Raw genomic sequence first — 21,527 nt, 5'->3', positions numbered from 1 at the left:
CTGCTTAGACCATTTGTATGTTAGACACATTAAAATCTCACTCTGATATTCAATGTTCTTCTTTATACAACCATCCAAGACATTCTTTATGCTGCTAAGAAAGAGCTCTTCATGACTGATGCTCAAAAATAAAGTCAAATAAATTATGGACAGTGGTTCCACACAACTTTATTAGTTTTAATTAACATTTAAGATTTATGTTTAATCTATGCCAGATTTTTGTGTTTTGACAACAAAACTGAATTATGAAACTAACGTGAATTATTAATGTCCAATCAAATAAGTATAATTACTTTCCTGTAACTTAAAATGGTTCAGTTGTCTGAACAAGTTTTTATCTTTTAAAAACTCGCCAAATATTTTTCACTAAACCAACATAAGATCATTTTATTCAAACACCTCATTTAGATTATTGACTGTGGTTCCATCCAATTAGTTCAAGTTACTTTAACACAAAGTTTTTTTATTTCACGTTCACACACAAATGCTTTGCTTTGAATAGTTACAATTAAACATTACTGTAAGATTACAACACTGTAAAGTTTACTGACAAATTAGATTAGACCAGCCCTTACTCTAACACATATGACAGCAGCTTTGTCTTCAGCATTTGTACTTTATTAGATTGTTTTTTGCCATCTAGCTCCAGAAATAACTTCTGCAGTGCTTCAAAAGTGTACCTTAGTTCTGTAGGGCAGCTCAAGTTCAGTGCATATATCAGCCCTATCAGCTTGGCTGTGACATACACTACATTGTTGAGATCTTCAAGAACTCTCACACCCTCCGATATCACTCCAACATCTACTGGGCAATCTTCAATGTTTGAACCTTTTATAAAATACAATCCCAACACAGTCTTCTGGATCGAGTCCTGAGTCCTGGGTGCATCTGTATCCTACAGAGGAGAATTACAATGATACAGTTATTCAAAATGCATGTGTGCTAAAGGAATATTTCACCCAAAAATAAAACTCATCATTTAGTCACCTTTGTGTCATTTAAAACCTATATATAACTCTTCTGTGGAACACAAAAATATTAAGGTATGTCTCAGTGGTTGTGTGCCCATACAGTACAATGGACACAAAAGCTGTGTATTGTCAGTGTTGTATGGTTCAAACATGTTCTTCCGGAGAAAGCTAATCAAACAGGTTTGGAATTACATGAGAGTGGGTAAAAGCTGAAATAATATTTATGGGGATACTTCACCCAAAAATGAAATTTCTTTCATTACCCTCATGTCATTTCAGCCACCCACTGACTTCCATTATATAGACACAAAACCATTGACACGTCTCAAAATATCTTTTGTGTTTCACAGGTGAGTCATATAGAGGTTTTGAATGACATAAAGGTGAATACATTTGAATGACAATTACCATATACTCCTTAATAAGACTGCAAGGGTCTTCATTAAACTCAGAGATTTGAGTATTCACTCTCACTTCACATCAGTGTTGTATGTATAAATATGTAAATATAAAATATTAATGAATTATAGCGGGTTCATGGGAGTTTGCCCAACCTGTCCACATGTGCTTTGTGGATCTGGAGAAGGCATTCAACTGTGTCCCTCGTGGTGACCTGTTGGGGGGTGCTCTGGGAATATGGGGTCCGGGGCCCTCTGCTAAGGGCTGTCCGATCCCAATATGACCGGAGCAGGAGTTTGGTTCATATAGCCGGCAGTAAGTCAGACTTGTTCCCGGTGCATGTTGGACTCCGGCAGAGCTGCCCTTTGTCACCGGTCCTGTTCATTATTTATATGGACAGGATTTCTAGGCGCAGTCGGAGGCCGGAGGGAGTCCGGTTTGGGGACCACAGGATTTCGTCTCTGCTTTTTGCAGATGATGTTGTCATGTTGGCTTCCTCAAATCAGGACTTTCAGTGTGCAGCGGGATGAGAATCAGCACCTCCAAGTCCGAGGCCATGGTTCTCAGCCGGAAAAGGGTGGCTTGCCCCCTTAAGGTTGGCGGAGAGATCCTGCCTCAAGTGGAGGAGTTTAAGTATCTTGGGGTCTTGTTCACGAGTGAGGGAAGGATGGAGCGGGAGATCGACAGGCGGATCAGTGTATCTTCTGCAGTGATGCGGTCGATATACCGGTTTGTTGTAGTGAAGAAAGAGCTGAGCCGCAAGGCGAAGCTCTCTATTTACCAGTCGATCTACAGGGAGTGCAGAATTATTAGGGAAGTTGTATTTTTGAGGATTAATTTTATTATTGAACAACAACCATGTTCTCAATGAACCCAAAAAACTCATTAATAGCAAAGCTGAATATTTTTGGAAGTAGTTTTTAGTTTGTTTGTAGTTTTAGCTATTTTAGGAGGATATCTGTGTGTGCAGGTGACTATTACTGTGCATAATTATTAGGCAACTTAACAAAAAACAAATATATACCCATTTCAATTATTTATTTTCACCAGTGAAACCAATATTACATCTCAACATTCACTAATATACATTTCTGACATTCAAAAACAAAACAAAAACAAATCAGTGACCAATATAGCCACCTTTCTTTGCAAGGACACTCAAAAGCCTGCCATCCATGGATTCTGTCAGTGTTTTGATCTGTTCACCGTCAACATTGCGTGCAGCAGCAACCACAGCCTCCCAGACACTCTTCAGAGAGGTGTACTGTTTTCCCTCCTTGTAAATCTCACATTTGATGATGGACCACAGGTTCTCTATGGGGTTCAGATCAGGTGAACAAGGAGGCCATGTCATTAGTTTTTCTTCTTTTAGACCCTTTCTTGCCAGCCACGCTGTGGAGTACTTGGACGCGTGTGATGGAGCATTGTCCTGCATGAAAATCATGTTTTTCTTGAAGGATGCAGACTTCTTCCTGTACCACTGCTTGAAGAAGGTGTCTTCCAGAAACTGGCAGTAGGACTGGGAGTTGAGCTTGACCCCATCCTCAACCCGAAAAGGCCCCACAAGCTCATCTTTGATGATACCAGCCCAAACCAGTACTCCACCTCCACCTTGCTGGCGTCTCAGTCGGACTGGAGCTCTCTGCCCTTTACCGATCCAGCCACGAGCCCATCCATCTGGCCCATCAAGACTCACTCTCATTTCATCAGTCCATAAAACCTTAGAAAAATCAGTCTTCAGATATTTCTTGGCCCAGTCTTGACGTTTCAGCTTGTGTGTCTTGTTCAGTGGTGGTCGTTTTTCAGCCTTTCTTACCTTGGCCATGTCTCTGAGTATTGCACACCTTGTGCTTTTGGGCACTCCAGTGATGTTGCAGCTCTGAAATATGGCAAAACTGGTGGCAAGTGGCATCTTGGCAGCTGCACGCTTGACTTTTCTCAGTTCATGGGCAGTTATTTTGCGCCTTGGTTTTTCCACACGCTTCTTGCGACCCTGTTGACTATTTTGAATGAAACGCTTGATTGTTCGATGATCACGCTTCAGAAGCTTGGCAATTTTAAGAGTGCTGCATCCCTCTGCAAGATATCTCACTATTTTTGACTTTTCGGAGCCTGTCAAGTCCTTCTTTTGACCCATTTTGCCAAAGGAAAGGAAGTTGCCTAATAATTATGCACACCTGATATAGGGTGTAGATGTCATTAGACCACACCCCTTCTCATTACAGAGATGCACATCACCTAATATGCTTAATTGGTTGTAGGCTTTCGAGCCTATACAGCTTGGAGTAAGACAACATGCATAAAGAGGATGATGTGGTCAAAATACTCATTTGCCTAATAATTCTGCACTCCCTGTATGTTCCTACCCTCACCTATGGTCATGAGCTTTGGGTGGATTTGGGTGGAAAAAGATCCCGGATACAGGCGGCCGAAATGATTTTCCTCCGTAGGGTGGCTGGGCGCTCCCTTAGAGATAGGGTGAGGAGCTCGATCACTCGGGAGGAGATCAGAGTAGAGCCGCTGCTCCTCCACATCGAGAGGAGTCAGCTGAGGTGGCTCGGGCATCTGTTCTGGATGCCTCCTGGACGCCTCCCTGGGAGGTGTTCCGGGCATGTCCAACCGGGAGGAGTCCCCGGGGAAGACCTAGGACACGCTGGAGGGACTATGTCTCTTGGCTGGGCTGGGAACGCCTCGGTATTCCCCCGGAAGAGCTGGAGGAAGTGTCTTGGGGAGACGGAAGTCTGGGCGTCCCTGCTTAGTCTGCTGCCCCCGCGACCCGGCCCCGGATAAGCGGTAGAAGATGGATGGATGGATGGATGAATTATAGCCTTTACATTTTTTTCCAAATCACTGACACACATTTACTTAATTTTTTTAATACAACAGTATTTTTATTTAAAAATCAGAAAATTAAGAGCAAAGACACCTCACAACTTTTCTAACTCAAAGATGTGCCACTTTTGCAGAAATTCAGCTTTAACACAAGGTTTTGATGAGTGTTGTTGTTCTACCTGTGTCGTGGGAACCATTAGGGTTTTATTTTTTTGTACAAGGACATGTGCTGTGCAAACATCTTCATACATTTTGAAGAGTATCCATCCATATTGGCAAAGAAAGTAGACACCACTTGGACTGTTGTGATTCACTCAAATTCTGCATAAATCTATAATAGACAAAGAATAACTGTTACCATGAAACCCATTAAGTTAAAAAAAAAATTATTCACTTAAAAATGTTCACCTACCTCTTCTTTTCTGAAAAGAGCAGGACATCTTGTTTTGAAATCTGCTAAAAGAGGTGATTCCTTGCCTCCAAATTAAAAAAAGTCTTGGTCATGAGCATTCTTAAATTTATTCTTATTGATCTTTTTTATTTCAGGCAAAAGTATTTCTCTGATCGCTTCAAGAGTTTCGGGTGTTTCTCCTTGTGTGTAGGACGGGCAGTAGTTCACCTCAGCTTTGTGTGTTTTTTTACATGGTATGCAGGACAGGAAATTCCATCTGTGCTTGAGGGAGTTTACTGTAACTTCTGTATAGCCAATGTTTCTTAGTTTTGTTCTATAGTTGCCAAGTTTATACTTCAAACTGGCTTTCCCATCCACTGAATTCATCCAAAGAAGCTCTCTCTTTTAAACAATGGTGCTTTATTATAAGTGCTTGAGCCACATGGCTGTATTCTGTATCTGAATGTTTCTTTATTGTCAAATTCAGGATCCATGAATTGCAATCTGAAATCTCCTTGTAGGTTACACTGTTTTTCAATTTCCTTTGAGAGATCACTAACAGAAGTTTTCATGCCATTCTGGAGGATCACCTTCTGTGAGTTGTGCTCCCCAATAATAAATCTTAGCCAGATTGGGGAATTCATTGCGGTAAAACTTTGGAAAAAAGCACAAATACAATTAGTTTTTGAAAATATGAAAATATGGTAATAATAAGTAAAAAAAAATGCAATACTTTAAAAATAAACAGTAAATTGTGAAGTTCTTTTTATACTTTATGCATGTACTTGTCTTTTCAAAGTCATCCAACACAAAGGACCAACTGTAAATCATTATGTTCTACAAAGAACATCTCTCTTGTTGGTGATGCAGTAAGCTCAAATGCCCTAAAGTGTTCCCTATACCATCCACAATGTCTTTTAACTATACAAATCTGGACAATTTTTCCAAAGGAAGCGAGGCCATTTGTTGTTTCATGTCCCAGGATTATACTATTTCTGTATTTTAAACCCTGGCAAAAGACACTCTTAGCAATAGGGACTTCCAGCATACTGTAGCTGGGTACTTACTGTATTTTTGATCACCTGGGCTACCTCTGTTTGCAAAACATCAAGAGGAACTATAGAGGCATCTGAAACAGACATTTCAGGGTATTGCTCCATAAAATGGTGCTTCTGAAGAAGCTTAACATGCGGAAAGATCTGCCTGTGTTCAGTGTTCTGTGTTCTGCCTTTTTTGCCTTGAAAATGTACAAGGAATTGCATGTGCCTTGTTCTTTCAGTCTTCCCACTTGTAAGGGAATTGGCTAACAGATTTATTGGGGCTTTCCAATGTGAAGTATTTATTTGTTATAAGTAAAGTCAAGCACTGCACAAGTTCAACAGGCACTACACACTCAAAAACATCTTTCAGCACATCAGGGGGTATTCCAGAAAGCAGGTTATGTGACATACCTGGGTATGTTTAAGGGTAAGTTTGTGGATAACCTCAACTTTCGGTTCCAAAAACGGAGGTAACTTTCTGGGTATGTATGTAACCATAGCAACTGACTCTCTGAAGATAACCTGCTCGAGAGCAGGTTATGTTTCAGTGTAACTTCGGTTCAGAAGGTTGGTGAGCATGGCGTACCCTTTTGATGAGGATCCTGTGGACGTAGAAGCACAAATTATACGAGGTTTTTTTCGTCGGGAGAGGGTTATAAGACCGGTATTGATGTGTTTGCATACCCTAATGAATATTTGAAAGAGCGTTATCGTTTTTCAAAAGATTCGTTAGTTTATTTAACACGTCTTTTAAAACCGCATATCGCAAATGTGACAAACCGCGGTTCTGCGCTTAGCACAGAAAACATTCTGTGCATAGCACTTAGGTTTTTTGCGTCTGGCCATTTTTTGTACAGTGTGGGCGATTCAGAGCATGTGGGAAAGGCAACTGTGTGTAGAGCCGTTCGTACAGTATGTCTGGCGCTTAAACAGTTCTTACCCACGTTTGTGCCACTTGCACTGGCCATAAACCTCTGCTTGTTATTAAAGACGAATTCCACAGAGTGGCAGGTTTGTCCTTTGTAGTAAAATCTATGACGCATATTTAATATTTAGTCATATTATTTATATCTATACATGTATTCATTATGCGCACACACTTCATACTTCCATAACTTTCTGTTTCAGGGTTTCCAAATGTAATTGGGTGCATTGATGGCACTCACATTCCTATTAAAGCTCCACCAATAAATGAGGGAGATTATGTTAATAGGAAATCTATTCATAGTATCTGTAATGAGTCTGTCTGTGTTTCTGTCCTGTTTCTGTCTGCTGTCTTTTCCTGTGGTTAATTGTTTGCTCCGCCCACTCTTTGGTTTCCATGGACATTAATTGTACTCCTTCTCTCCTTCAGGTGTCTTGTCTTTGTCTCTAATTGGTTCTGCTCTGTGATTGGTTCTTGTCTGTTATTTATACTCTGTGTGTTCACTTCCCTTTTGTTGGTCGTTATTGCATTGTGCTTGTATGTATGTTGTGGATGTTCCGGTCTCCTGTCTGCTCTGTATTCTGCTCTGTTTTGCCTGCCTGTTTGTTTGCTTGTTTGTATTACCTGTTTCTTGTTTTGGTTTAAGTAAAATCTAAAACTGCATTTGGATCCTCACTCGCCTTTGTCCAACCTCGTGTCAGAACGACCAACCACATGGATCCAGCAGAGATTTTGTTCCGTTTATGTCAGGGGGATTCCCCACTGGAGGAATATGTAGAGGTGTTCTGGACTTGTCTAATCAGGTGGATTTTGGGGAGAAGGCCCTCAAGGACCTGTTCCGGCATGGTTTGGAGGACGGGCTGCGCTACCTAGTGCCATTGGGCCGAGAGGTGGGGCCTTTCACGGACCTGGCCAACGTAGCGTTGCTCCTGGGCAGGTCCTCCCTAACCGTGCACAGGACAGAGTCGGACACCGGCCCTAAATATTTGTTGGGGGGGGCAGTAGGCATCGGGGTCCCCTGGCTGCGGAGCCAGACCAGCCACGGACGCCCGAGGCCCCTACGGTACCTCGGCCCGACCCAGGCCTGTGTATGCCGGTGACTGCACCCGTCCACATGGGTGCCAGACCGGAAAGCTCGGGCGAGGTCCGGGGGAACCGGCTGATCGCCAAGCTGGCGGACACCCCGATGGTGCCGGTTCGGGCGGCCGGCATCCCTACGGCACCGGCTGGAGCACCGAAGGCACCTGAAGCATCCGAACCTGCTGAAGCACATGAACCTGCTGAAGCGCCCGAACCTGTTGAAGCGCCCGAACCTGCTGAAGCTCCCGAACCTGCTGAAGCTCCCGAACCTGCTGAAGCGCCTGAACCTGTTGAGGCGCCCGAACCTGCCAAAACGCCTGAGCCTGCCGAAGCGCCCGAACCTGTTGAGACACCGGATCCAGCCGGACCGACCGGGTCGACAGAACCAGCCGGACCGACCGAGTCGACAGAACCAGCCGGACCGACCGGGTCGACAGAACCAGCCGGACCGACCGGGTCGACAGAACCAGCCGGACCGACCGGGTCGACAGAACCAGCCGGACCGACCGGGTCGACAGAACCAGCCGGACCGACCGGGTCGACAGAACCAGCCGGACCGACCGGGTCGACAGAACCAGCGATCCCCAGCTTTGTCTCCCTGTCTCTGTCTGTCTCTCCCTCTCCTGTCCATCTTGATAGGTTCAAAGCGCCTCCTGCACCACCCTGGTCTCCAGTCCTGCTCTGGTCCCTGGCTCTGCCTGCGGCGCCACCCTGGTCTCCAGTCCTGCTCTGGTCACTGGCTCTGCCTCCGGCACCACCCTGGCCTCCAGTCCTGCTCTGGTCGCTGGCTCTGCCTGCGGCACCACCCTGGTCTCCAGTCCCGCTCTGGTCGCTGGCTCTGCCGGCTCCGCCCTGGCCCCCTGCTCTGCCTGCTCCGCCCTGGCCCCCTGCTCTGCCGGCTCCGCCCTGGCCCCCTGCTCTGCCGGCTCCGCCCTGGCCTCCAGCTTCGCCGGCTCTGCCCTGCCCTCTGCCGCCCCATGGACCTGGCCCGCCTTCCCGCCCCCTGTTCCGCCTCCGCTCCACCGCCCTCCGGTTCTGCGTTGGAGTGTCTGGAATCCACTCCTGGGGGGGGGGGGGCTCTGTAATGAGTCTGTCTGTGTTTCTGTCCTGTTTCTGTCTGCTGTCTTTTCCTGTGGTTAATTGTTTGCTCCGCCCACTCTTTGGTTTCCATGGACATTAATTGTACTCCTTCTCTCCTTCAGGTGTCTTGTCTTTGTCTCTAATTGGTTCTGCTCTGTGATTGGTTCTTGTCTGTTATTTATACTCTGTGTGTTCACTTCCCTTTTGTTGGTCGTTATTGCATTGTGCTTGTATGTATGTTGTGGATGTTCCGGTCTCCTGTCTGCTCTGTATTCTGCTCTGTTATGCCTGCCTGTTTGTTTGCTTGTTTATATTACCTGTTTCTTGTTTTGGTTAAGTAAATCTAAAACTGCATTTGGATCCTCACTCGCCTTTGTCCAACCTCGTGTCAGTATCAATGTGCAGGTAATTTTTTAAACTTAATTTTTTCCCTTCTTAAAATCATTAAAGTCATTACTTTTTCCACTAACTAGGTAATATGTGAGGCAACCCAAATCATTACCAATGTCGAGGCAAAATGGCCAGGATCTGTGCATGATGCCAGAATTTTCCGCGAGTCATCATTATGCCAGACATTTCAGCAGGGTATGTTTTGCTTTATACAATTGTTTTTGTTTTTTTTCCCTTTTTACTATATTTGTGTTGTACACTTCAATCATTACAGGACAGTACAATGGTTACTTGCTGGGGGACAGTGGATACCCTTGTCTGCCCTATTTAATGACACCCTATCCTGAACCTGAGCCTGGACCACAGACACGGTTTAACATGGCTCACAGCCGAACACGGGCCAAGGTGGAGATGACTATAGGGATCCTCAAATCTCGGTTTCAGTGTCTGCGTGGGCTCCGGGTTAGTCCAGAGATGGCATGCGACATTATAGTGGCTTGTGTTGTGCTTCACAATATTGCCACTATAAGAGGAGAGAGCCACCCTCCTTGTATTGAGGAAGATGGCCCAGAGGAACACCTACAGATTTTAGAGGCCAACAGAGATGGAGGACTTTTGAGAGACAGGATCTGTCAAAATTACTTTTATTAACTTTTTTGCACTGGTCTGCCAGGCAGTTTATTCCTTTATTTCCACACACACACACACACACACACAACACTTTTAACATGCAACAGATTAATATTCAGACAAGTTCTCACCTTAAGGCGATGCTCCAGTAATTCAATTTCAAGTGCTGCTTTTTTAATGAGGAGCCTTTTCTCTTCCATTTGAAGCTGTATAAGGTCCATCTCCATGTCACTTTTTCTTATTTGTTTTTGAAGATGGACCTTATACAGCTCCTTTGCTGGCAACTAGGAAGGTGGAAAAAATTTAATGAATGAGATTATTTGGTCAGACAATAAAATTCAAATATGGACACCTGGACACAAATTCTTACCCTGCTTAGATTGTGTGCTGAGGTTGAAGGACCCTCATCTGTGGGTAAATCCCTAGGTACTCTATGTACTGTGAAAGGACAATGACAGTTTATTACTCTAATGTAAAAAGGGGCCATACATTATAATGGTATGCATCATACCTCAGTGGATCTACCAGCATTGTCCACTTCTGTCACAGCAGATGTGGTCTCTTCATCGTCATCTTCATCATCTTCATCCTACAGGAGAAATATTCTAAAAGAAGTATACATTATCTGGCAAAAAAAAAAAATAAATACCTAAAAGCAACTAAAGGTACCTGACAACAAATCACTTACAGTACAACTGTGACAGACTGTGTTCTTTCTGGAGGGTCCAATAATACAATCCGTCCATCAGTATCTATAAGAACACACAACCCATTAAATTCTCAATATTATAAAAAAAAATAATACATGAAAAGAGTAACATGTCAGACTAAGATCACAGTAGCCTATACATCATATGCAGTTAAATAAAATAAGCCTACATAAAAATTAATCTTGTTCAAAAAGCCTTTAAGTGACAGAGATAGTAATTTATTAGGACAAAAAATTAAAACAATTCATAGAGGTAACTTACATTTCACCATTTTTCACATCACTTGTGGTGCATGGTGTGTGCGAATGAACTGCCCCCTGGAATGCCAGCAACCACTGGTCGCCCTTTATTAAGGGACAGAGCCAGCTCCTCAGATGGGTGAGGGAGGTGGCGGTGGGCCCCCCGCCAGTTAGACGGGCTTCAGTCCTTCTTTCTATTAGCTACATGACAGAATGAATATACTAATACCTGTTATAATAATAGTTCAGTAATTGTGTAATCAAATATTAATTTTTGCAGAATGTTTTGTGTTTCATTTTGACTTGGCTTAAAGTTATTGTGGCTCCAGAAGGATTACACCTTATTAAATAAGAAATATACATTATTATTTTAAACTAAAGAAATAAATGGCAAGAATAGTAAATGCTTTCATAGTGATATAACATATTCAAAAGGATGTATAAGTCATTTATTTTGCATAATAATAAAAACGGAGCCAATACCAAATTTGTAATTTAATACACTCACGCATTTACTCTGTCGTTATTTTTTGCCAAGCCAACTCTCTTGCTTAGGCCGATGCAGCTGTATTGCTTCTTTTAACATATTGGCTTAAATCCCCATAAGCGTCATTAAAACCCCCACTCCGCCTCTGTGAAAACGCCGCTCTCTTTTTTCGCTTTTAGTTTCCACCAGCCTGATTTATTGGTGTTAATGAGGTTCACTTTAAAACATGTGACTGATTAAAGTGATGTAACTGATTAACACTTATAAACATCATTTTTTCTGTGAGATTTTAACATGCCACTGTAATGCAGACAAGAGAACATCTGTAAACATTTTTTACAAGTGAAACTCTGTCACATGATGTCCAGTGTAACAACCTTGTTGTTGTTGATTATAATGAGAATTATTCCAATAACATTTATGGAACATAACACATAACAAGGCTGTTTTATATGTGATATCTGATTTATTATGACAAAATCCCAATGGATTCAGATCATCAGTAATGTTACAAAAACTTCTACAAATGATTCAGTTGTTGATGGTGTCAGTATTGATGGGTTGTAATAGCTAGTTCTGTGGTGTCCCTGTCCTCTGATTTGTGTGTGTGACATAAACACACTGACATTTCTGTTACATCTTCAACTTTAGCTGGATTGTGGCTGTGTGTGTGTTTGAGATCAGTGTTCTGATATTTCATCATTTCTCTTCCAGGCTGTGGAAGTGTAATCTGACAGAGGAAAGCTGTAGAGTTCTGTCCTCAGTTCTCAGCTCAAACTCCTCCAGTCTGAGAAAACTGAACCTGAGTCGCAATAAACTGCAGGATTCAGGAGTGAAGCTGCTCTCTAATGGACTGAAGAATCCACACTGTACACTGGAGATACTGTGGTAAACACACACACAAACACATACACACACACACACACACACACACACACACACACACACACACACAGAGAGAGCTTTAATAAACACTACAACATCCAGTTCTCCTCTGTGGTAGCTTATTTGTAGTGATCGGATATATTTTCATTGTTGTGTGTGTGAGATGGAGAGTAAATGTACTGTATATAAAGATTTTGTGTAGTTTATGTTTTCAATACTAAAACTGAGTGTGTTAAGTGTGAAGGTTTTCTTTCTTGCAGGATGGAGGACTGCAGTATTACAGATAAAGGTTGTGCTGCTCTGGCTTCAGCTCTGAGGTCAAACTCCTCATCACACCTGAGAGAACTGGATCTGAACGGTAATAATCCAGGAGAATCAGGAGTGAAGCTGCTCTCTGATCTACTGAAGGATCCACACTGTAAACTGGAGACACTACAGTGAGTTACTGACTTACTGTCTCTTTACTGTATGATATTGTGTAATATTCACTGTGTGCTGTAAAATGTCACATCTAATGTGTGTATTTATGCTTCTGTTGTTCATAACCAATGTGTTTAAATGTGTCTGTAATTCTGTCCTGTTGTGTTTTTCAGCATTAAGTATAAGACACTCACCAGGTCTGGTGTATGACAGGAGTCTCTCCTCAGACCTTTTTTCCAGGATAAATCAGTTGTGGTGGTGAAGCGTTAGAACACGTCCCACATTTCCAGCAGTTTGGGAGCCGAATCATTCATATTCAGATGTAGAAGATCCATAACAATAACTGTGACTGATCACATCCTTTTATCCTCTCAGCTACAACTTCACACTTTAACATCTTTTACAATCCAGAGTAAAAAATAAGAACTTATGATACTCAAAATTGCTTCTTCATATCTGATTTTGTCTATAAAGTCTTCTACATTTCTTGTACATACAATAAAATCAATCCTTGTCCTGCAAGTTTTTCACTAAATCTCTTCTTTTCTTCCTCCGTTTCTCTTTCTCCACACGTCTATCACATTGTTTTCACTCATTAGATCCTTGAGTTCTTTACTCCGTATACGATTTAAAAACCATCCCATCTGCCATATTGAGTTTACTGAAAACAGTGTTAAAGTCTGCCATCATTATTATTTCTTTATACTTCTTTAAAATACTATTTTTTTTTTGCACTCTTCCGATTTTGTTCCTTCCTCTACTTATTCTTATGGTTGCAAAGGGGCGGGAAATTTCCAGTAAATTTATGGAAACTTTTAATGAAAACTTCATCTGGGGAATTTTGGAAATCTAATACAGATTTAAAAATAAGACAGGTGTGTGTGTGTGTGTGTGTGTGTGTGTGTGTGTGTGTGTGTGTGTGTGATGGTGCTATAGAATAAGTTTGAAAAAAGCTTGTAAAAGATTTATACAATTCAATGCACAGATATAGAAATAATTAGTTAAAGAATTGGAATATTTTGGAATGAAAACATTTTACAATTGATGCAATTAAAGTTATTAGGGACAAATTATAATACTTTATGCTTTTGAAAGAAGTATCTTATGCTCATTTAAGCCTGATTTATTTGATCACGATAAAGAAAAAAACAGTAATATTGTGAAATATTACAATTTAAAATATATCTTTTATGAAGCAAAGTATCCTAAATAAATATAACAGGTTAAAAAAATATGAGGAGCTCATACTGAAGACTGTTGAAATAGCTGATGAAAATTCAGCTTTGATCACAGAAATACATTCTATTTTAAAGTAAATTACATCAGAAAATTACATAATTACATTTTACAAACTGTTTTGTTTTGTATTTTTGATCAATTGCAGGCTTGATGATCATAAGAGACTTCTTTCAGAACCATTAAAAATTGATTTATTTCACTCAATGTGTACAAACTTTTGAGTAGTTCTGTACTTCTGTAAAATAACAGAAAACGGACTAGAAGAGATGACAGAAGATAAAGAGTAGAACAGCTTAAGCTAGTCTCATAAATGTCAATGAAATAGTGCTAGCTTACATTTAGCATATGTGGCTGGGCATTTGGCACTTAGTGGGGCTGTGGTAGCCTAGTGGTTAAGGTTTTGGATTACCAATCGCAAGGTTGTGAGTTTGAATCCCATGTCCACCAGGTTGCCACAGCTGAACCCTAGAGCAAGATCCTTTGTAGAACAACGCTCAGTTGTAAAACAAATGACATAAAAATCTAAGTCGCTCTGGTTAAGGTCTTCTGCAAAATGTATGCAGATCTGATTTTGTAGCTACTGTATGAACACATTTTAGTATTGCTAAATAAACCTTAATAAACCTTGCATGTTTGCAGCCCCATCTGTTGTCAATGTATTTCTTAATGTCAATCTTGTATGACATCAATGACATCTTTTTGGAAAATTTTCTTCAGCAAAACAAGATTTTCTACAGAAGACGACTCACAGTCAATGAGTGCAATCTCATTGATGACATGGGTCACATATCTTAGTATAACGGTACATTGATTCTTAGCAGTCAAATCTTGTGTTGTATTCATTTGTAATGAATACATTCCATCTTGCCCCTTCCTGTTAAAGAGGAAACCTCTATGTTTCCACAATGTACCAAAATCATGTACTACCCTGAAAGCATATCTGCTATCAGTATATGGTGACACGTATGCCTTGTGCTAGCTTCTGTTAGAGCAATTAACTTTACCAGGACACCTCTCTGCACAAGCAGCAATGATTCAGTTTCACTATTTCATGTTGTGTGACTATATCTTACGTAGATACAGCGTTTTCTGCTTTCTAAAGGCTTATGCATCTACAGCTCAAGGTCTGGATACAGCGATGACATCTCCTGCAAATCGGACCTGTAAATTTAATTTACAACTGTTACACAATTGTGCTGTTTTTCATCAACTTATGTGTAAGAGGCGTTGCAAGGTTTAGTACATTACAGCGTTTCCATTTGACATTTCAAGTAAGAGATTATCTCTTAACAATTGTGCTGGTTGCTGACGTGCTGTTTTCTGTTAAAGGATTAGATGGTACTGCATCTGGAACTATAGGTTATTTTCACTGTATTCTACAATGTCACTAGAAGCATTGACTGCATTATTTTTGCTGCTGCTACAGCTTTTGAATTCATAGGCATTTTTTTATCTACTATCTGTGTGAATGATTTGTTCGGATCTGGTTCATGTAATCTGGGTGTGGATTGTAAGGCTAGCTGTAACTCTTACAAAGACTTTTTCTGCTTCAGATGTCCTACTAAGTGCATTGTGGGCCTGTAGACCCTTCCCATGAGCCATTGCACACAAGGGAGCCTCAAGGATTGCATAATTAAGTATAAAGGTTCTGTAATAAAAACACATGCCTAAAAACTACATTAGTTGTTTCTTTGTTTTAGGCTTTGGAATGTTCTGTATGGCAATATATCTGGTTTTATATATGCTTTTACCTTGTTCAATATAATAAATTCCAGTAATTTCACCTGTTATTTTACAATTTGCAACTTCATTATAAATGGTTGGAGTTTCACATTTAAAAATACCGCAATTTACAAGGCCTACAAGTTCAAACTTGGGGGTTATTTGCATAGGTGCACAATTAATAAGACCCACATCATGTTTTTTCAGAGATCCGTAAGAACTGCATTTAAACGGGGTTTCATCTACAGAAATATGTGGTACCTGCCAAACTGCTTTCAGCACATCTGTGTTTGCTTGTGGTGTTATCTCAAATTTTATCTTCTGTCAGTCAAATCCATCCAGCTCAAAGAAATTACAATAGGCTTTTATTTTCTTACTGTAAAACACAGTGGGATCTGAACTGGGTTTCCAATCACCAGTTTTCACACATTTCAATGTCCACCCTCATAAGTCTTCCCACTTCTCTTTTTCATCTTTTGACAGAGACACATGTGGATATGAATTCTCCATAATGAATGAGTATGTCTTCCCTGGCCTTACATGTATTCTAGAGCGACTCACTTCTACAGTACATCTGTAATTATCCCAATACTAATTCTTCAACAATAACACATCTGCTTTGTTTGTGTTTCTCAAACCCTCTTGTTCATAATGTGCATTTGGCCCCTTATATGTGTGTGTGAGCTGTGCTGTGCAGGTCATGTGTGCATTGTGTGTGTGCAGTGTTAATAACAGTGCTGGCCTTATTTATGAGAGCTTGATTTACTGAATTCACAGCAGAGGTTCTGAGTTTCCACTCACACACATACAGATGAGGTCTGGGGTCCCACTTAACACACTGAAATATTGACTGACTGATTTTACACACTTTCAATTTCACTTTCCATTTAGAGTGCTAATTAGGATTATTCCAAATTTACAAATTAAATCTCTATACATCAGATAAATCAGACAACATTTAGACAACAGAAAGGAAAATTTAAATGATTGTTGATCATTTTAAACCGACCTTAATGTTGCTGTAAGCAATTTGTCTTTGTAAAGGTGTCCACTAGGGGTCACTGTTCTATAATGAGTGAATATAGGTAGGAACCTTTCTTCAGGTGACAGGTGTTGCTGGAGGAAGGTGTGCGCACAGTTTTTGACCGTATCACGAGGCAATGCTGTTACCAACAATGCAAACCAACACATTAAATAAAATGAATTAGTGATGGTGAAGTGAAGCTTTCTTGAAGCAGTGAAGCTTTCAACCTAATTGTATCGGAAAAAGGTTCATTACTCGAAGCTTTTCAAATCAGAGCTCGATGAGAGAGAAGGGGAAAAAGGAGAAAGGGAAATTTAAATAAATTTACGGGCCCATTTGAAATGTTTTCGAGTTCCAGACCTTGAGCTTTTTTAGATGCAAAGCCTTTAAAAGCAGAAAAACCCGACTATAAATATATCACACAACAGAAATAGTAAACGAATCTTCGCTTGGCAGAAGGTGTCCTGGTAAATTTAAATTTGCTCTAACAAACTACACAAGGCTACTTCCCATAACTGTACAGATATCTTTCAGGGTAGTACATTTTTTTGGTACTTTGTGGAAAAAAAGGGGGGTTTCCTCTTTAACGGAAAGGGGCAAGAGGGAATGTTTTCATACAAATGAATACAAACAAGTTTGACTGCAAAAAATCAATGTCCGTTATACAAAGATATTGACCCATTCATCAATGAGTTGCACTAAATTGCTTGGTCGTCTTCGTAGAAAATCTTTTTTTGCTGAAAAATAAAATGAATTAGTGATGGTGAAGTGAAGCTTTCTTGAAGCAGTGAAGCTTTCAACCTAATTGTATCGGAAAAAGGTTCATTACTCGAAGCTTTTCAAATCAGAGCTCGATGAGGACCTCTGCTGGTGAAAGCGCAGAATGTTCCACAACCAAACAACGTAATTTACTATTTTACTTTTAAAATATGCACAATGTGTTTAAATTTAACTTTTTCTACTATTTGTACTGTATACATCACAGCTGCAAATGCTTTGTTAATACAAATGTACAGTTTTTGTCATGCCAATAAAGCACACTTAAACTGAAATTGAGAGAGAGAGAGAGAGAGAGAGAGAGAGAGAGAGAGAGAGAGAGAGAGAGAGACTGTTCCTATTTTGACAATAATAAAATTACAGCAGCACTTTTAAACCACTTAATTATTCTAACAATTAAAAAAACTGAAACAATTGAATAAAATTAAAAGTAACCTTGGCTGTTGGCTACATCTTGGACAGAGGAACTGGCACTGTCATGCTTTGCACGAAAATGCCTCAACATCAAGAGAGATCATCATCATCATCATCATCATATTTACTCAATATGTAAATATCCTTGTGTCCATATTCATACATGTTTGTTATAATGTTTTCATATGCTAATAAACTCATGGTTCCGACTGAGCAGTTAAAAGTGCGTAAAAATTCAAATTGCGCGGTTATTACGTTTGACCAATCATATGCAGTTTATAGACTATCAAAGCCGTTGAGATAAATACTAATACGAAACTAGAGGCTGACATTTTTTCGGGATTCCCGCGGGTCACGGGAATCACACGGGAAACCCGTGGGATGGGAAACAAAATCACTATTAATCACGTGACTGGAACGGGACAGGAAAAAATGTCAGCGGGAGTGGACGGGACCGGGAATACACAAATATACCTTTGATATAAATAAAAATATAATCTGTTTGCTTTGGTATAGCTGGTTAAATGAATGACGTGCTCCACACACCCGCGCACCACACAATAGAGAAGGCGTCTTCCCCATGCACTCTCTAGAATCCGCGAAAATTAAAAATGGAGTCGGAAAAAAAACAAACAAAAAAAAAAACGCGGGAGTGGGAGGGAATGGGAGTCATTCTTTTGGGATTGGGACGGGATGGGATTTTCCCCAGTTTTTTTTTTTTTGTGGGATTGGGATGGGACGGGAATTTTTTTTGGGACGGGAGAAGTTTGAAAATCCACTCCTGTGTCACTGTTATGAGAGCCATGAGGGCTCCCTCTGCTGGCCTGCAGAGGATTTGCTGCACTTTACCATCAGGACTCTAATTCCCACAATCCATTGCACCACCAACTCAGCACACTTGTTAGCCTGTCTGCATACCGAGCGTATTTTCTCTGTTCTGTTTATTGCCTCGTTTTTGACCCTGCCTGTTTTTCGTGTTTGTGATTGTTTGCTACCTGCCCTGACCTACGCCTGGATTATTGACTACTGCTTTTGGATTTACTTTGTTGTTGCTGTTTGCCTGGTGTTTTGACCATTGCCTGTTTTTGGATTTTGCAAATAAACCTGCACTTGGATCTAACCGGTTTCACGCTTTATGACAGTCACCCTCTATACGAAACGTTATTAATTATTATTCAGCGTCAATTTACTTGTTTTTGTGATACCATTTTCACACAAATGGATTTATCTGACACAAACATAAAAAAATAATTAAATAAATGAATAAATAAAAGGGCACAAAAATAAATTCAATTTCCTCTGACAGGTGTAGTAGCCTATCTTTTATTATTTTGATTCCTAAATTCATGATGATCACTTTGATGAGAATATTAAACATAGAAGAGGATGCATGCTTATAACACTGAATTTTGCTAAATAAACCATAAATATTTGACTGAAACCTGTCTATTAATATCTGTTTGCATGAGCTTTAAGTTTGAAATGTTGTAACTGTTGCCCCACCTCTTACACCTGGAGCCTTTGCTATGCCCATTGGGAACCGCAATAGGGAAACCGTTTGCCAGAATATACCCTGACCATAAAACAACCTGTGTACATTAAAGCTTCAGTTCAAACCCACAAAACTCTTCTGCATCTAGTGTCACTTCAGTGTGTTTATATATTAGAGCTTTAGATACTCACTGTGTTTTTACTCCTGACATCTTTTAGTTTTCACTCGTCACAAAATGGAGCTGCTGACTTTCACTCATTACAGTTTATACTGCAGAGGCGGGAAGGGCAGACACACACACACACACACACACACACACACACACACACAAAATAAAGAATTGTGTAATAATAAAGAATATTTTCATGTAATAATAATAATATTTTACACTTCTGAAAAAGTCTTCAGTTCCCCTTTTATTTGTTGTTGTTGTTGTCCTTGTTTTAAAGTCTGTTCTTACCACGGAAAGAAAAAATGGAGAAAAAAGTAGAAATAGTCCAGTCAGGTGACTGAAAGGGAAAAATATACTTACTGTGTTTTTACTCCTGAAATGTTTTATTTTTCAGTCGTAACAAAATGGAGCTGCTGACTTCTGCAGGCAAGCATGAGCATGCACACACACACACACACACACACACACAGTGACACTAAGGAATGTTCACAAAAGAATAAACCACTTATGTATACCTTCTTAAATATTCTGACAGTTTAAGGGTATTAACCCCTGAGGAGCTTGTGAAATCTGATTTCCAGCTAACAATGTGGGCAAACACACACACACACTGTCTACTTCTCCTAAAGGGGACCGACCTCCACTCCAAACTCAACCCCAAACAGGAAATACCACTTCAGCAGGGTTTCACACAATATCACAAACTTCATTACAATAGAAATGAAACAATAAACAAACAAACCAATCATTTAAATACATGTTCATATAAAATACCAGATTTATATAAATCTTGTGAATTTCATAGTAATTTAGCTTCTGTTACAGCATTTCTATACCCCTAAAATCCCTATGTTTGTTCTGTTCCTCCACAGTCACCTGGTATGAAGTTCAGGACTTAAGACTTATATCTTAGACTTTATATCTCAGAACTCTGACTTTTTCCTTGCGACACACATCCACTAGATGGCGACAACTGACCGCAGTATGTAAACCACACAATGTGCTGCATCTGTTACTGCGCTCTTTCACTAAACTTTTATCCTCAACATTAGTGTGCAGAACATTTCACGTCAACATGGTATGATATTACTGTAGAATATTTAATACTTTAAAAGTAAATCTGATTACATATATGTAATGTTACCAGCACGTTTCCAGCATCAGTAAAGATGATATAGACCAACATCTTCACAGAATGTTTATCTAACACAGAATTGGGTATCTAAACTACACCAATAGTATAAAACCATTCTAATACTTAGTTAACAATGTTAAAAATTAAAAATGAATGCACAGGGCCATGTAGGTTTGGATTTTGTTTTCCCTTAACAATAAAAAAACATAATTTAAAAACTGCATGTTGTATTTACCTGTGTTATCTTTGACTAATATTTAAATTTGTTTGATGATCTGAAACATTAAAGTGTGACAAACATGCAAAAAAATAAAAAAATCAGGAAGGGGCAAACACTTTTTCACACCACTGTAGATCAACAAACACTTTGCCAACAAACAGACACTTTGAATCTTATACGGGACACTTTCTTTAGATGGAGACAGGTTAAAAATATGTACAAAAAAAAAAAATGATTAAACAGGCAAAACTGGTGATGAAACTAAGAATGATCCATTAATTGAAAACACACAAATGATGTAAAAACGCACGTTCTTAATGTGCTTAATGACATGCAGCAGAGTGGGTGGTGGGCGGGGTTTAAAACCAACCACTCTAAAAAACCCCGACTGCGTCCTGAATGCACACAGTTCAGCATTTGCTCTCAATATGTCTCATTTACAGATTGATTATCTTACAGGAGAATTTCTGGAAAAATGACACTATTCAAATGGTCTAATTGTTTACAGAAACAAATCAATTGAAGAATATGATGCTCAGTAACAATCTATGATTACAGAGAAACAGCCTTGCTTTATCGATGTTATTACATCAAATTCAATCTCTCGTGGTCTTGGCTGTTACTTTGGTTATGGCTATGTATTGACAGCCTTACATGTTATCGAAGATGTTATTGAAGAAAACTCAGAAATACTGAGTATTTTCTATACTGAAAAATCTACAAATGCATTGATCTATAAAGCTTGCTTTACTAAATCTTGTAACACCGATCTGAACAGAGATCAGGCTTTTATTAAATTGTTTGGTGATACCACTCCACTTGGTCCTGGTCTACAGAACCACATTGGTAACAT

The 21,527-nt window shown here is 40.0% G+C and overlaps 2 protein-coding genes and 2 long non-coding RNA genes across 6 annotated transcripts in view; 2 read left to right on the top strand and 2 right to left on the bottom strand.

Moving 5' to 3' along the window:
- The window catches only part of LOC132846407 (NACHT, LRR and PYD domains-containing protein 12-like), a 130,869-nt gene extending 116,507 nt beyond the window's left edge, over positions 1-14,362 (top strand). The window contains exons 11-13 of the mRNA XM_060871122.1: positions 11,889-12,062; positions 12,320-12,496; positions 12,653-14,362. Of these exons, the coding sequence (XP_060727105.1) occupies positions 11,889-12,062; positions 12,320-12,496; positions 12,653-12,689 (388 nt within the window). The 3' untranslated portion in view covers positions 12,690-14,362. The remainder of the gene's footprint in view (positions 1-11,888; positions 12,063-12,319; positions 12,497-12,652) is intronic.
- LOC132846409 (uncharacterized) overlaps positions 1-21,527 on the top strand; it is a 107,954-nt gene that overhangs the window by 68,513 nt on the left and 17,914 nt on the right. The window lies entirely within an intron of this gene.
- Positions 780-19,942, bottom strand: LOC132846414 (uncharacterized). 2 transcript variants are annotated; one of them, XR_009648515.1, is made up of 3 exons: positions 19,680-19,942; positions 19,339-19,417; positions 780-895 (listed from the first exon to the last, which is right to left on the bottom strand). It is a non-coding gene; the product is annotated as an uncharacterized LOC132846414 (long non-coding RNA). The 2 variants fall into 2 exon arrangements; XR_009648514.1 differs by lacking the exon at positions 780-895 and adding an exon at positions 11,621-12,057.
- Positions 9,546-10,167, bottom strand: LOC132846413 (uncharacterized). 2 transcript variants are annotated; one of them, XR_009648512.1, is made up of 3 exons: positions 10,109-10,167; positions 9,870-10,022; positions 9,546-9,687 (listed from the first exon to the last, which is right to left on the bottom strand). It is a non-coding gene; the product is annotated as an uncharacterized LOC132846413 (long non-coding RNA). The 2 variants fall into 2 exon arrangements; XR_009648513.1 differs by lacking the exon at positions 9,546-9,687 and having other exon boundaries at positions 9,869-10,022.

This window comes from Tachysurus vachellii, chromosome 5, assembly GCF_030014155.1.
Source record: "Tachysurus vachellii isolate PV-2020 chromosome 5, HZAU_Pvac_v1, whole genome shotgun sequence".
NCBI classification, from domain to species: domain Eukaryota; kingdom Metazoa; phylum Chordata; class Actinopteri; order Siluriformes; family Bagridae; genus Tachysurus; species Tachysurus vachellii.
The sequence above is the reverse complement of the archived record's forward strand: the minus strand, read 5'-3'. Positions and strand labels throughout refer to the sequence as shown.